The 15,784-nt window shown below is 40.8% G+C and overlaps 1 protein-coding gene across 1 annotated transcript in view; it reads right to left on the bottom strand.

Moving 5' to 3' along the window:
• Positions 1-14,027, bottom strand: part of angpt2b (angiopoietin 2b) — a 30,959-nt gene extending 16,932 nt beyond the window's left edge. The window contains exons 1-4 of the mRNA XM_084738712.1: positions 12,958-14,027; positions 4,112-4,267; positions 3,271-3,392; positions 588-820 (exon numbers count right to left, since the gene is read on the bottom strand). Coding sequence (XP_084594838.1) covers positions 588-820; positions 3,271-3,392; positions 4,112-4,267; positions 12,958-13,275 — 829 coding nt within the window. The 5' untranslated portion in view covers positions 13,276-14,027. The remainder of the gene's footprint in view (positions 1-587; positions 821-3,270; positions 3,393-4,111; positions 4,268-12,957) is intronic.
• Positions 14,028-15,784: the final 1,757 nt, after the last annotated feature.

A 15,784-nucleotide genomic window follows, 5' to 3' on the forward strand; every position in this document is an offset into this window, starting at 1 on the left:
CTATGGGCTTTGCACACAAATCCCAACTCCATATGTGAGTTCTCTTGTAATGTTAAGCTCTGGCTTAAGACGGTAATGTCTGCATGTATGTAGTGTGTCTGAGATTTGAATTTCAAACTGCTCTATGTGATGTTTATCTTGTAAGTGATTCTAAACCATAAATCCCATACTTATTAATTGCAATATTATAAATCCCCTTTTTGCCTAAATTAAATTCTGGTGTTTATTGAGGCTATTAGTCAGCCAGTTTTTTGGACTGAGGGAGTAATGAATCATAGGAATGCAATATATAATTGTGTGCTATATACTAGTGAGCGTGTGTTTTGTCCTTTATTTCATAATGGCTATTATTTATTCTTCTTTGTTACATCAATAGAACATTTTTCTTATGTAAATCAGGGCTGATCCCTAAAAGTTAAATCATCAGTGGGAGATCCCTCAGTCAACTGAGATTCTTCCAGTCAAGCAGCCTTCTTTGTTCATTTCTTTGTTGGGGACAACCCTAATGTATATATATATCTTTTGTTTTTGAATAACTGATGTTTGCAGAAGTGGCTCATTCAAACACAGTAAATTCTCAGTCTTACCATTGCAGTGGTTGACCATAGCCAACAGCTGCTGAACAGTGTCCGTGAGCACAGCCTGTTGTCTCTGTAGCAAGGTGCTGTTGAGCGTGGAGCTGCCCAGCTCGCCTTGGAGTTGACTGACCAGTCGACTCTGCCTCTCCACGAGCTCTTGAAGCTGCTGCTTTTCGCTCTCCAGGCCCTGCAGCTCCCTCCCATACCGAGCCTCCAGCGCTAAGAGCCTCTGTTCTAGAAAACTACCAAAGGCAAAAAGCAAAAAATATCAGTGTTGTGTTGACTTATTTTCCTAAATGAAGACATGGTATTATATCAAGTGTAAAGATGCATATTGAATGGTATGGGTGGAAGAAAGTACAAGAGTGGATGCAGGTGGAGAATCCATTCATTCAGGATTTACCTTTCCAGTGGAGGTTGTGCAAACTTGCACATTTACATGAGGATGACTAATAGAGTGACGGTCTCATTGGGCTAACATCATATAAACACCTGTACTGCCGCAGCATTCACAGATGGGCCTGCATGCTAAGCCTCTCGATCATAGCCATGAGGCAACACTGACAACCCATGTGTGTACGTGCACGTGTGTGTGTGTCTGCACAAGTGGCACACCCCCGCCTCCAAATGAAGATCGTAAATCCCGGTAGCCTGATCTTTATGGCTTTGACTAACGGCTCTGCGGCAGTTATTTATTGAAACAATCCAGCCACCCAGATTGAACAAGCTACTTTTCAGGCCTGTGCGCACACGACCGCCTCGCTAAACACATATCTTCAATCTCCCACTTTAGGCAAGCGACTCAGTATGTGTCCTGGAAGGAAAGCCGGATCAATTTGAATCATTTCTAACATCACTTCCATTTCATATTTGCTTTGGTGGTGGTGGTGGGGGGGCACTCGGTGAAAGCGGCAAAGCAAGCTAACAAATTGTTCCCCATTATGTGTATTTTACTTTGAGGAACAGTCAAAGTTTAGCAATTTTTAAACAGTTAGAGGGTTTGACAGAACAAACATAACATTTTGGATCACATTACATCCTAGGCAATTAAACTGTTATGCTTATGATCTCGTGCTATTTATTATTATTGTAATATATATATATATAGCTATTAGACTGCTCTCACACACTGTCCACAAAATGCTCTGTTTCCTGCCAATAGTATTTTACATGTAATGCCTGTGAAAACAAACATGCCTCTCTGCTCTTTTGAGTTGGCAGCAGTTCAAATACTGGCTCCATGCCCTCCAGGATCAGCAGCAGTAGCCCCCTGCAACCACTGCAGCCCTCATTTCCCTTTTCATTCCACAGCTGCCTGCCTGCAAATTTACTATGACCCTTTTAATTTCATGCGTCCCGTCATGGCGTTTACCCTTGTGAAGATGTGTTCATTTATTTACATGTCAGAGCCATGACACCGACATGAAGGACGAAGGCCAAAGGGCAGACCGAGGCTGAGCAGGGCCAGATGTGTAACAGGTGTTGAAGCTGGGGCACACTTGGTACAGATGGATGGAGCGATAAACAATCAGATACAAAAGAGAGAAAACACCCACTCCCTTTCACGCTGCCCAGCACCCTGTCCTTAACCCCTGCTGGCCTTAATTTGACCTTGTGTTCCTCGAGAGAAGAATGGGAAACCCCTCCTAACATGCACTGCCTATTTACTGGCAAACGCATACGCATGCTTACACAATACACATTATATTGTTGTTAAGTGCTCTGTTTTTTAGATCAGCTGGAGGCATTCACCGTATTCTTATCCAGTGGTTATGGCCAGTTTCATACGTGTAAAATATATTACATTTTGAAGGCCTTTATATTTTGCCACCCAGTGTCAAGTGGCTTTTTCCTGAGAAAACATTCTTTGGTGCACAGGAAGAGATGCATTTTATTTTTCCTACAGCGGCCACACCAGCTCATTTGGAATCAGTAAGCAGCAGCTAAGTGTGGGTGGGGGGGTTCAATACAGCATATGGCTGGGTCAGTTTTCACATAAACTGGTCTGATTCAGTGTAAAAACTTAAACTGGTGTAATTCTATGTAAAATTACCACCACTGATTTATTTGTATGTATTTTTCTGGTACATATTTAGGTTATAAAAGAAGGCTCTTTACACTGTTTTTTCACAACAGTGCAGGGATTGTACTCGTAATTTGGAAAGCAATAATAAAGCTGGTCTCAAGAAATGTAAGTCACTATAATCCAGCACAAACATGACAGATACCAACACGTAAAGCAATCTGAACAGACACATCACAAACTCTAACAATGAGTAACATTTTGTTTTTTTTAACAGAAAACAGCAAAGTCGTTGTTTTGTTATATTTGCCCGTATTTTTCAGCACTAGTAGGCATCTTGGGAAATGTGGGCAGTCTCCACACGACTTGCAGTGACAAACGCAGAACACATGTTTATTATTGTTTTACACAGACTTTAAGTATCAGGATAATTTCATATGGTGGGTCTTCTGTTGATTCCCACTCCTACGACAGGCAAAGAAAATGTCGCCACACGTAGGAACTAAAGCCTTACTAATAGAAAATCCAAGGGAAAAAAACCCCATCAGTCAGCACTGTTCTTGACTGATAGGTCATATCTAGAATTGAAAAGCAAAATCAGCCACAGAAATGACTGCCTAACATAACTTGTACTGTCCAAAATGTCTTTTGAAGTGTGTGTGCGCTCACCTGTTTTTATCACTGAGGCGTGAGATCTCCTGAGTCTGCAGGAGAATGTGTTTCTCCAGTCGGTTAGTGAAGAGCGAGTACTCGAGCAGCTGGATCTCCAGGCGACTTGTCTGGTTTAACACCTATAGATTGATCAAATAAAAGCAGAAGAATAACTCTATCACAGTATGTACTGCAGCTTGAAGAATGGACGGGAGTGATGAAGGATATTGATGAAAAGACTGATGGGGAGAAGAAAAGGACACCCACCAGCTGAATTCATTAAAAGCACCCTTGGGGATAAACAGTGTCGCGCGGCACATCACAAGGCTCATAATGTCTGTGCTTTGATCTCACAAATGAAAACTTCAGCAAGAATTATCTCATTTGCACCTGTGACATGTTTTGAAGTTGCAGATGAAACAAAAAACTTAAACAAAGCGGCTCAGATATTTATACAGGTTGGGGTTTCACATCAACTTTGATAAGAGAAAACGAAAGCATGAGGACCAAAACAGCCCAATCTGTAATAACAGCTCTGTGGCGTGATTGAAGACACATCTGTGTTGTGCTACTGAGTTCTGTGTTTTAATTGGCTTGTTGTCAGACGCCAAGCTCAACTCATTGTGTCAATCAGAGCCTGTAGAACTAAATACCAGCTGTTTTAAAGCAGTTGCTGCCGCCACCTTTGGGCATGGCTTCTCAGTGGGTTACATCTGATTTACATTAATTAGCTATTCGCCAAGTGCTTTGCAAGTGACATCACTTGTTTTTGCATGGGTGTGACCCCCACAGTTGTTCCTTTGGATTGGCTGCAAACAAGTTATCTCGGGCACACTCAAGCGCTTCCTGACGTGCTCACCTGGGTCTCAACGTCTGTCAGTTTGCGAGTCTGCTCGGCTGATTGGCTGAGGAGGTTGGTTCCCATCTCCAGCATGGCAGCTGTCTGAGTGTGTACCGCGGTTCTCTTCATTTCCTCCATCCCAGAGCGCACATTCTCCTGGATGAAGTTCTCCAGCTGCAACGAGAAGCAGACTCTGAGAATATTATCAAGCATGTCAGATTTCCATAATTTCATTGTGGTGATAATCATATTTTAGGAGGTAATGTCCCTATATGTTCACTGACAGCCCAACACGGTGCAAAAGTAGCAACCTTAGAGTCTCTTTGAGCTCAGTCTTTTCAGGTACTGTGACGGAGTCATTGAATTTAGTGTCCCCAGGGCAGTGGTTCTCAACCTGGGGGTTGGAACTCAGAAGGGGGTTACCAGGTGGTTGTGGAAAATAAAATTACATATTAAGGCAGGCAACAAAACCACACTGTAAAAGAAAACAAGGCAATTGTCATCACTAGATTTTTGAGCTTTGAATCAAACTTAAACTAAAAAAAACTACAAGGTTTGCAGACCTATAATTTTATAATCTTTTTTTTATAGATAATTTGGTTTTCTTCTTTAGATAAAGTTGAACCTTCAAGTTTTAGAAACCTCCCAAAAATTATATCTCAGAAATTGCTCACAGCAAGCTGTGAACATGACTGCTCATTATTTTGATACTTGAAAATTAAGTGGTTGCAATTAACACTATTAGATCTTTAATTACTCACTTTTACATCAATGAGTTTACTCAACGATTTTTGAAATCCAAATTTTTGAGGGATTTCTAAAACTCAGATTCAAAATTATCAACACACATTATTAGTTGGTAAAACATTTTAACAACTTAAGAGCTTGAATTGGTCTCAAAAGTCAAAAATCTGAATCTTGAAGTTCCCTTGAAATTTTGAGTTTTATAAACTTTTTTGTTTTTGCAGTGTATAAACCAGCACAAAAGCACCTGAACAGACACAAACACTAACAAAAAGTAACAGAATAGCAAACTAAAACTACTGAGCCCAGCAAGCATGATGGGAAATGGGGGCCATTTTTTAGACAGGAGAATGTTTTTTACATTACATCACCTGTACCAGTGATATAATTTGCCTTAGAATCAGCGTTACAAATTCTGTGCAGTTTCCTTCACTGGTAGTTGGAAATGCTAACAACTGATTAATCATTAACAATTAAAAACACAAAACACTTTTTTCTTTTTCTGTTTTTTCAAGTCTAAGATTTCAAGTTTCTTTATCCAACCAATGCCTCCGCCAAGAAAAACAATGTCATATTAGTTGCACTTACTGCCATTTTCTAGCCTAATCAATTAGATTTTGTGCGTTTGAGGGTCAAAGCAATGGTCTTCCTGTGTGAGTTTGGTAGATTTCATGTGTCTTACAGTAATCCCTGAACAGACTCGGGGAGACAGGGTGGGGGTGTCTTGAACACCAACCTGATTATTCTTGGGGGTCTCAACTCAAAAAGGTTCAGAACCACTCTCTGGGGTTACTTGCTGTGACTTGCCACCAATCTATCCATCTACAAGTCTACCTCGGGCCCCTTACATTAATAAAATAATGCAGTGTGTAGGCATCTCGAGCGGAAATGATATACACCACGAGGCCGACATCATTTGTGCGCAAGACTTCAGGGACAGTCGCCCACGTCCTGTAATCAATCCAAAGCTCAGAGAAAGAAGCACTGGCAAAACCCCATCACATGTTGCATCAGGAGTATAAATAGGATGACATCCATCTTGCTCCAATAAATAGATTTTCTTATTAATGTGGCCGGTTTGAGCAAACGGCATCTGGAAGACAAATACAGCTTTTCCTGCCCGTGAACGATGGAATTTTGTTTGACGTTTAACAGGCAATGGCCTGTGCCGTGCAATAAAGCAAATGGGAAATATCGAACAATAATATTTATGACTTTTCTGGTGCAAGATCAGACTTCACTCGTTAAACCACATGACTGGAAAATGAAGTCTCTGAGGAGAAAGCATTCAAAATGATCCAGCTAATGAGAAGCTATTCGCAAAAAATCGAAGAAGATTCAAATGAGACTGCGATTGTTTGTTTTTTTTTCAATGCAAATGCCCATTTCAGTGAGCAAAGGGATTGTGATAATGCACCGCCACAGCAGAGGGCCTTTTCTATTTTTTATGCATTATAAAAAACACTGATCAAGTGAGCAAATAGAGATGAATCTGCAATTAAATTGTTTGCCTCCTTGTAATCTTTCTCCTTTTGTCTCTTACTTCCTCTTGATCTCTCACACTAACTCCCTCTTTCATTCAAACTCTCCTCCCTTCCTCTTGCTCTGTAAATCCATCTCTCACATTTTGCTACTTTAGGACAACTGAGGCAGCAGAAAAAATCTCCTCATAACGAAGGTTATGAAGAGATTATCAAGCGGATTAAAGCCAACTCCAAAGGAAGAACCGAAGATCCCTGCATCATAATCAGGCCCATGTATTGAAGCAGCTATCGGCCGCCCGTCCAAAGTCTTCCCATTACAGCCTTCTGTGATAGAGCTCAATCCAGAGGTCTTGATACGCTCCGTCTCCCGCTGCCAATTGCATTAATTGCAGCTCTGTCACATGCTGCACCATGTAGCCAGATAAATCACATTTGGGATGTAGTATAATTGTGTTTTATTGTGTCTGAGAGGGATAGAGTAGGGATCAGTGCTGAGAAAATCATAGCAGTTGTATCACTTGATATCTTAATTGTTGAGCCAATAGACACATTTGTTCTCAGTTACAATTACATAGGAGATGAGTAACAGATCTGCTGGGTGTTCTGGCTCATGATAATGATGGACTGAGAAACATCATGATAGCTGTGATTGTGAGGAACAATATGTTTATTTTTCCACGAAAAAGGTAACTTGATTGATGTGTCGCTGCACCAGAGATAAATGCACTCTTGGCGTTACATGTCAGTTCAACAAAATTGAAAAAGAAACATATTTTCTCACTTACTTCTCATGGTGTCTAACCATACAGATAGTTTGGTTTCATTTGGATTTCTGCCTCCATCCCAATGTAATGGATGAAAATGAAATTCTGTTCTGACAACAGCATTTTAAAAAAAAAAATCAGCGGCAAAAATTCATTTCATAAACAATGTCTCTGGGTAATCCACTGTGGACAATTTTTATTGGAATTACTTTCTGTTTAAGAAGTTGTCCCAATGAAAATGGTTGACAACATTGTTTCTGGAAAGAGATGTTGCTGCTGAATTGTTTTCATCTGGAGTTTAGTCAAGGGTGATTATTCTCTATCTATTGCCATTAATTTCTGTACAGACAGTCACGGTCCCCATACGAACCCTAATGACTTTTGTGATCCCTGACATTTCATCCAGTGCCACCAGCAGGTCAAAGTTTTCACAGTAAAATACCTCAATATCATCTTGATGGATTGGGACCAATTCATGATAAGTTAGTGACCTAATGATTTTGATTATCCCCTGACTTTTCCTCTAGCACTATCATGAGGTTGATAATTGTGGGTCTGAGTGAAAAGCAGGGTTCAGTGTTTTTTTTTTTTTTTTTTTTTTTATTTGCCCAGTCAGGAAAATGAGTCAGAAAATCAGGAACTGAGATGACTCACTCCTCCTCATCAGCTCTGGAAAAAACTATGTATGTAATTCTTTTTTACCACTGGCCTGATCAGGCAAGTGAGTTTCTAGATTTATTTGCCCAATGTAATATTTCAGTGGCCCCCAGCAATTAGGCAAGCCTTATCCCATTATACCCGAAAAAGGTCTGAACTACTACTGGATGGATTGCCTTAAGACTTGATACGGACATTCATATCCTCCTCAGAATCAATTTTAGTTGGTGATCATGTCCTTTTAACCTCATTTGTGTGTTTAGTGCTAGGTTAGCTTTGCTAATTAGCAAAACTAGAGGATTAATATGGTAAAAGTTATACCTAAATATCACTGTTAGTATTGTCATTGTGAAAATGTTAACGTGGATATTAGTATCTAGCTCAAATCACAGCCGTGCCTAAGTACAGTACAGCCACTTGCATGGCTGTAGATGCTTTGCCTTGTTTAAATGTAAGTTTTCAATTCTCTGAACACCACAACCAAAATTTCATTCATCCCTGTCATATTAGATGCAGAAATCACAAAACCTTGGCCCAATAAAACCAAAACTATCTCTTGCCTAGATACCACCAGAGGTTAGTAAGAAAATATGTTTTTGTACTTTTTTGGACAAACTCAGTTAGATGTTCCTTAGTCAAGGGCCATACTTTGAGAATGTTCAAGACAGAGAAAAGGGATTTATATGTTTAAGGAAATAAAAGAAGATGTAGACCAATTGGATAATGTGAGAAATGTGACATTTAGTGAAAGACTATTGGGCCAGGAAATCTGGTCACCAGGGGTAGCCTAGCCACCTTGATCTCTATGCAATATTTCTGAATTAGCATAATCCGTACAGGCTCTTAAAAGCAGCAACAAAAGCACGCTCACATCCCTTTTGCCAAACCCTCAGGGCAGCAGAAGACGAAAGGGACTCAATGGGGGGTTACATTGGGGGTTAGAGCAAAAGAAAACAAACACTCGTTTCTTCTTGGAAACACCAAAGAAGGAATCTGGAACATTAATACGGTCCTGTTGCACTCGTCTACTTGGTGATTCCTCTGCGGAACATGCTGGATTAGTGTGTGTGCTTCGGAGTTTGTGTGTGTGGGTGTGTGTTTTCTTTCAAGGGGTTTGAGTGGAAGGCTCACGGTAAGAGTCATAACATCCCAGGGGAGCTCTGAGCGAGATCGTATAAAGTTTCACAGACACACTGACACACACTTGCCTCAAGCTTTTCCACATGCATATTACCAATTTCTCCCCGAGCTTATGCAGATAGGCTTAATGAGGTCCACAAGGTGTTGAAAAGGCTTCGCTATCTGGGGTCAAAGGTCAGTATACCCTTGTGCACATCTTAAAGAGCTCTCCAGGGTCTTGCTGTGTTTATGTGGAAATCCCACCTACAGTGTGATCATTTATGCATCGCTCTGGCCTGATGGGGGTTACTTGTTGAAAGGTTGGATCTTCGTGTTCATTCCAGACGTTATGTGGAGGAAGTTTGGCAAGAGAGCAAGATATGTGTCAGCAGGGCTTTTTCTGATTTAAACTGTATCTCCTTCATGACTGCTCATGTCACAGCTCTGGTGGAGAGAAAGTGAAGACTACCTGCTGCACAGAATATGCTGAATTATGACCAATGGGCCTTGTGCAAGTACATGTTCATACCCCGATTACAAAAAAGTTGGGACATTGTGTAGAACTTAAATAAAAACAGCATGCAAAGATTTGCAAAAACTGTTCGACCTATATTCAGTTGAATACAGTAAGGTTCACATGGATTAGACTTTATTGTTTTTAGAGTTCATTCATGAAAATTATATCAAGAACTAAAAAGAAGAACTCTGCAAGTTCAAAGTTCTGTTGTCAGAGATCCGTAATGGAAAGTCTATCACTTTAAGAGCATCAGTGGAATTATGGGACCTCCTAAAGCTGTGGAGCAGGAAAAACGAGTGTCATGTTAATGCCTTGATACCTGAGGGTCATACTGAAATAATGAAGAAATGCCTCAATATGAAAATTGATTAAAAATAAATGTTTCGCCATAGCAAGGCAAACGATGACTGAAACAGGAAGAAAGAGTCAAGGAAAGTCTGTGTCACAGATACAGAGGACTGAATATGTGCCATAGTTGGAGATGTTGCACTATCACCTATTAGAGCACATAATATGTAATGCTGCACTATCAGGCATCGCAACGGTGGATGTTACCCTGGACAGCGACTGCATAAACCTTAATGTGAAGATTAGACCAATACACGCGGTAGTTGGTAAGAGCCAATTTAAGTTAAGGATGAGACTACACAACATTAACGAAAAGTACCATTTGCATTTTGGAACATGAAATAGCACACTTAAACTCTCAGCAATGCATTATGGAAAAACAATGAATAATGAGGGCTGGCTTTCAGCCTATTAGCTGCACATGTGAATGCCACAAGCCACAATCCTACAGCGTCCCACATAGGTTGAAGGATACCATTACAAAAGTTACATCACACAAACTACATAAGCTTTCCAGACTGTAGTTCAGCTAATACTAATACTACTCATAAAAACAACAATCATCATTGTCGTCATCATCAAGTAAAAAAGAGCACAATCAGAATCTGGTCTGAACTGGAAAAAACGACAGAATCAAAAAAGTGAATTGGTACCTCTTTGCATCTTTATCATTTCGAATTATACTATAACTTCAAATGCAGTAATGCAATAATGTTGATGGAATTATAAAGTGTATTTATTTTTCAAATTCAATGAAGTGTAGAATCATCAGTGATAAACACTGGTATATATAACAGCAGACTAATTACACATAACCCCTGCAATGAGTCTGCATCACTTAAAATCTTGGAGAAAATTCAAAATACGAGAAAATTGGTGAATGTGACAAGTTCTCCCAAATCACTTGTACAATCCACTGAAAAACAAGTTTCTTCGTACAAGGCCCAATGTGTTATGCTTTTGTACTCTGCAATTTACCTGTACTGTGCAGCCTGTATGCATGAATAACTGCATGCATGAGCAAAATTGTTTGCCCTCCATCAATATCTCTTCCTAGCTCTGTCTCTCAAACATGCATACACATAGACTGTGGCCTCATGGGATGCTTCTCGTGGAAGCTAGGTCTCCAGTTCATAGATTGAGCATCAGACAGAGTGTGCACAGGGGAATTGAGTGTGTGTGTGTGTTTTCATATGTCGAGAGAGCGTGAGCAAGATAGACAAAGAGTTTGAGATCTGATGGTCGACAAGTCAAGGTGTGAGATGAGACACATTCATCATCCCGAAGGTGCAGAACAGTCCAGATAGGAGTGAAGGAGATGGATAGAGAGGAACGGGGTGTCAAAAGAAAAAAGAACGCTGGGAGAAAGGAAGGAAAGGAAAGAAAATGCAGACAATTTTGTGGCGAGTGAGAGTGAGAGTAGGAAGTGACAGGAGCACAGGAAGAGCTTTGGCACTCATAATGCCCCATTTTCGAATCCTGAAATATAATCAACATGTTTGCTCTCAGTCGGCCAATCTAAACACTTGACACAAACCCTCATAATCGGCCCGAGGATTAGTGTATACCATAAATATTCTGTGAGTGATGCAGACAAGAATAGAGAGACGGGTGGAGAGGGGTGGCGTGTCAGTCAGTCTCTGCCAGACAATGGCCCAACACTGATTCTGTGCCCCGATGACCTTAGCAATGAAAACACTATTGTGGTGCCACTTTTAATCGCATCACTTCATTTTAGTCAGTCATAATCCAGGCTAAATGGAACTGCAAAGGCCAACGGCTCGGAGAAGAGACATGCTGAAATGTGTCTCCGGCAGATAAACATTTTTTTTTTTTCACTGAGGAACGTGTTATATTTACATGTCAGTGGAGTTTTTTAATGGGCTAAAACATAAGTCAAGAGTGAAGTTTCTGTGTACTTGTCGCCAATGGGGGGAAAAGTACTAATTTAGCAGGTTTAACTGTGGGAGACATATTTGGCACTGCGTGATATTATCAAACTTATTTCTTACTTGTCTTTCTCCTCTCGCATGCAACAGGGAGTTCTGGCATCCCAGTGGTCTTAAATACAGATACACAGTCATACACCATGCGTTGTCATGGAGCCAACAGGCATCCAGGAAATCCCAGCTAAGCACTGAACTTATCAATAATGAAGGCTTGTCAACAGATGTTATTGGACAGTGCATCGTGGACATCCAGTGCTTTTTTATTGATGGTCTGCAGGCTAAAACATTACACGTGAATATGCACGTACCCAACTAAAAATATTTTCAGCCGAACAGGATTTGATCAAACAATATTAATATTTGATAATTCATTCTTTTCTTTTTTTCCTGTTCAGTTCCCCACACTAAACTGTTCTACCAACCTACATGAGTATGATTTGAGACACGTTTTAACATCTTTCTTCATCATCTGTGGTGTGAAAACATCAGATTTTCACACAGTCAGAGAAAGTAGAATTGCTCCTAGGATTAAGGTGTAAAATCAGTGCATCACGGAGCAAATTAAGGGTTTACTTTGACCAAACCAGTGCTGGTAATTGTTTGAGCAGTGGAAAGACATACCAAGATGTTTTTGATGAATTTTATTTTGTTTCACTGAAGCTGATGATGATGATCTGAAAATGACAGCTTTCCAAAGGGAGTCTACTGAGTTTGGTGAGAGCAATGAAAGACCTGCTTATGGTTAAACAACACGTATCTTATTTTTTAAAAGGTCTGTCACTGTAGAGATCCTTTCCATAATGTTCTCAGATGCTTAGAAAAACAGTCTGAGTCTGTCAGTGGCGAAAACAAGCAAACAAGCAAGTGTCACCTGCTCTGCAGTTTCCGTGGTGTGCTGGGGTCAAGTGATTGACAATGCATAACTTGCCTCGGTTGGTATAGTTTACAGCCTCTCATGCTGTTGCATTGGTCTGTGAACAATGACGCAGCTAAAACTGTATTTATGATTCCCCTTATTTATGGTTCCTCATTGAAATGCTATCCCTGTGCAGTTTTGTAAGCTTCTACCTGTTTTATCTTGTTATGTTAATGCACACTGACTTACCAAGGGAAAAAAAGAAGGCTTGACTGGAATAATCTCAGTCGCCTGATGATTTGAATGTTTGACTTTCAGGGGGCAGCCATGCATGTAAAAAGGACAAGAAGAAGACAATGTGGCCACAGAGAGATAGAATCAGAATGGCTAGAGAAAGAGGAAGAAGTGGTGTGTTAATCATCATACCTTCTGTAGCCACTGGGTGTTATTCTCCATGGCACTCTCCAGACTCTCCAGCTTCCTCTCCTGCCAGGAAGGCCTCTCTTTTTGGGCCTTGCCTGGCTTGGATTGGCTTGTATCAGGCTCTGCCTCGGGCGGGGAGTCCCTCTGGAGGGTGTTGGTGACCTGAAAGTCCTGTAAGGGATGGCAGTGCTCCACCTCGGGGAGGATGAAGGTGTAGCTGCAGGGGCCGTGCTGCACACGGTGCTGTTGGCGCTCTGAGCCAATCGCAGCGGCCAGCAGGGAGGCCAGGTAGGCGAGGGTCAGGGCCAGCAGGCGGCCCATGTCAGGGGAAGGAGAGGGAAAGGGGAGGGAGGGAGGAGGTTTCTCCACCTGGCAGAGCAGAGAAGTGGGTCAGGTGAGTTTCCTCTTTGGTTTGCTCCTTTATCTTTTTCCGTCTCTTGTTAAAGTGTCCCTCAAGACTCTGACTCTGTCTTCCTACAGTGTCCTCAGTCCAACCCCTGCTGCTCCTGTGTCTGTTTTATCACTTTTTCCTCTCCTCTTTTGGCCGAACCTCCTCCTTGCTGATGCATCCAGAAGTCTTCTTCAGCCCAGTTCCTGCTCCCGCTGTTCCTTGTGAGAGCAGACAGAAAACACACACAGGAAAGAGGAGATTGCCTCCTATTGTAACTCCAACACTCCGTCAGCCACATGCAACTCAGTCCAGGAAACCAAGAGCAGACTTCCCTCCCACTATTTATCTCTCTTCTGAAAAGTTGCTTTCCCCACTGCCTGTTCTTTGCAAGCTGCTGGAGTCCATGCGTTGGTCTGGAGGAGAGGAGAGGGGAGGGGAGAGGTGGCGTGGAGTGGAGTGGAGAGCGGCCCGCTTCAGGATGTTGGCTGAAGTGGTAAAGCTCTTTAAGTAGAGAGGAAAAGTCGCGTACCTCTCCACACACATACACACACACACACACGTTCACACATGCACCTCCTTAGCACATAATCACTCAACCACTCTTCCCTCTTTCACTTTCTCCCTCCCTCGTACGGTACTCCTGTTTGCAGGGGTTAGAGGAGGAAGCTACAAAAATACACACGGCTCACCACAAGAGAAAAAACTGGGAACTTTCTCTGACAACTTTTTTGCTCCCTCCCATTCTCTCTCTCTCTCCCTCTCTCTCTCTCTCTCTCTCTCTCTCTCTCTCTCTCTCTGGAGTTCAAATGTACTTTATTGTTATGTCCAAAATACATGCTTTACAAGGGTTAAAATATAGATTTTCAAAAAGGAGAATAATACATTTTGAATAATTAAGTAAAAAATGACAACAAAAATGTTTGTGATCAAATATTTTAAACTCTGTTATTATATTTTTCCAGAGCTTTCGACAGTGTGGCTCAGAAGAGGACTTGAAGATATGGCCAAAAGCTCAGGCGTCATGCTACACTACATACTGTACATTAGACAGTATAAACTATACTACACTTAAAAGATAAATAATAAAGATATTCCATTCCCTTTTATTCCCAATACCTAAACTTTGCCTATAGTCAGATACCAATACCAGTTTGTTAAACTGAATGCCATAGAACATGACTTTGCCATTCTGTGAAAAATATAGCGTACTGGACACTACTGGGAAGTTGCAGGGTTTCAGGGCTAATATATTTTATGATATCAAATTGGTGCTTAGACTTATGTACTCACCAATACTCAATACCACATTTTAGGAGGTATTGGAGGCATTTTCTGACACCAGTATCAGTATTAGAACAACCTTACCTACACTACAATAAAAAATCTTTAAAAATAAAAGTATCAAAATAAGATAGTTTTGGAAGATTTAAACACTGTAATACAATGGCAATGGCAGGAACCATTTTCAAGAACAAAACTAAAAAACAGGAGGTAGATTTTGAAGGAGATGTTGTTCTGCTGGTTTCCCCTCAGGCTGTTACATTCTCTGACATATGTTACTACTTTCAAGGGGATGTCGAGTTTCAGTTCAGTTTCTTTGAATTTTGTTTTGGTCTGAGAATGCATCAAATTCTTTTTTCTTCTCGTTTTATTTTGGTGAAGAACTTGGTTCTGTTTTTACATAGTCTGCTTCTACATAGTCGGTTTCTGTGTCTACTATTTCTTGTTGGCTGGATTGCTTCTGTCTGTCTGACTCTGTCTCTGGCCAACTCTGAATTTAATTAATGTCAATTAATGTTAATTAAAGTCAAACTAAAATTTGAATTCTTCTCACTTTTTATGCAGCGAAATAATAGTGATACTGGACTTATTGCGTCTATTTTTGTATTTATCAAAGGAGGAGCAAACTTTGTGGAGACAATTCTTGTGTTGGCATCTAATGTCTTGGTCACACTACATGACTTTCAAAGTCAGCAGACTGTGGTACTGCTCACACTTTGCAACTTTTTGTCTTGTAATAAGCAGTCTTAATGGTTGTTGTGGTTTGCACAATACATAACTGATTGGCAACAGGGGTCGCACATTACAAAGTCGTTCATCAAGAGGAATCTCAGACCAATCTGTCTGGTCTCCAAATTACATTTTGTTGCAAAAACATGCCAGAAGTAACGTTAGATTATTACTGTTGAAGCATTAGTTTGTAAGGTATCAGCCAGCTCTCACTGAGCTCTTGGATCGCATCTTTAAACAGTTCGCACATAGTGATCGTCGATCACTGGAATATGCACTGATTTCCCTTTGATCTCTTAAAACTGATGGTGAGTGGAAAATCAGGGCCAGAATCCTGCAGTATTTGACTGAAATCTGAGAGCTCATATATTGGTGATCAACTGTTAGCAATTTAAGCGGTCTCTTTATAAATCTTGCAATTGGAAAGAA

The sequence above is a fragment of the Lutjanus erythropterus genome, chromosome 16, assembly GCF_056507025.1.
Source record: "Lutjanus erythropterus isolate fLutEry1 chromosome 16, fLutEry1.hap2, whole genome shotgun sequence".
Classification (NCBI taxonomy): domain Eukaryota; kingdom Metazoa; phylum Chordata; class Actinopteri; order Lutjaniformes; family Lutjanidae; genus Lutjanus; species Lutjanus erythropterus.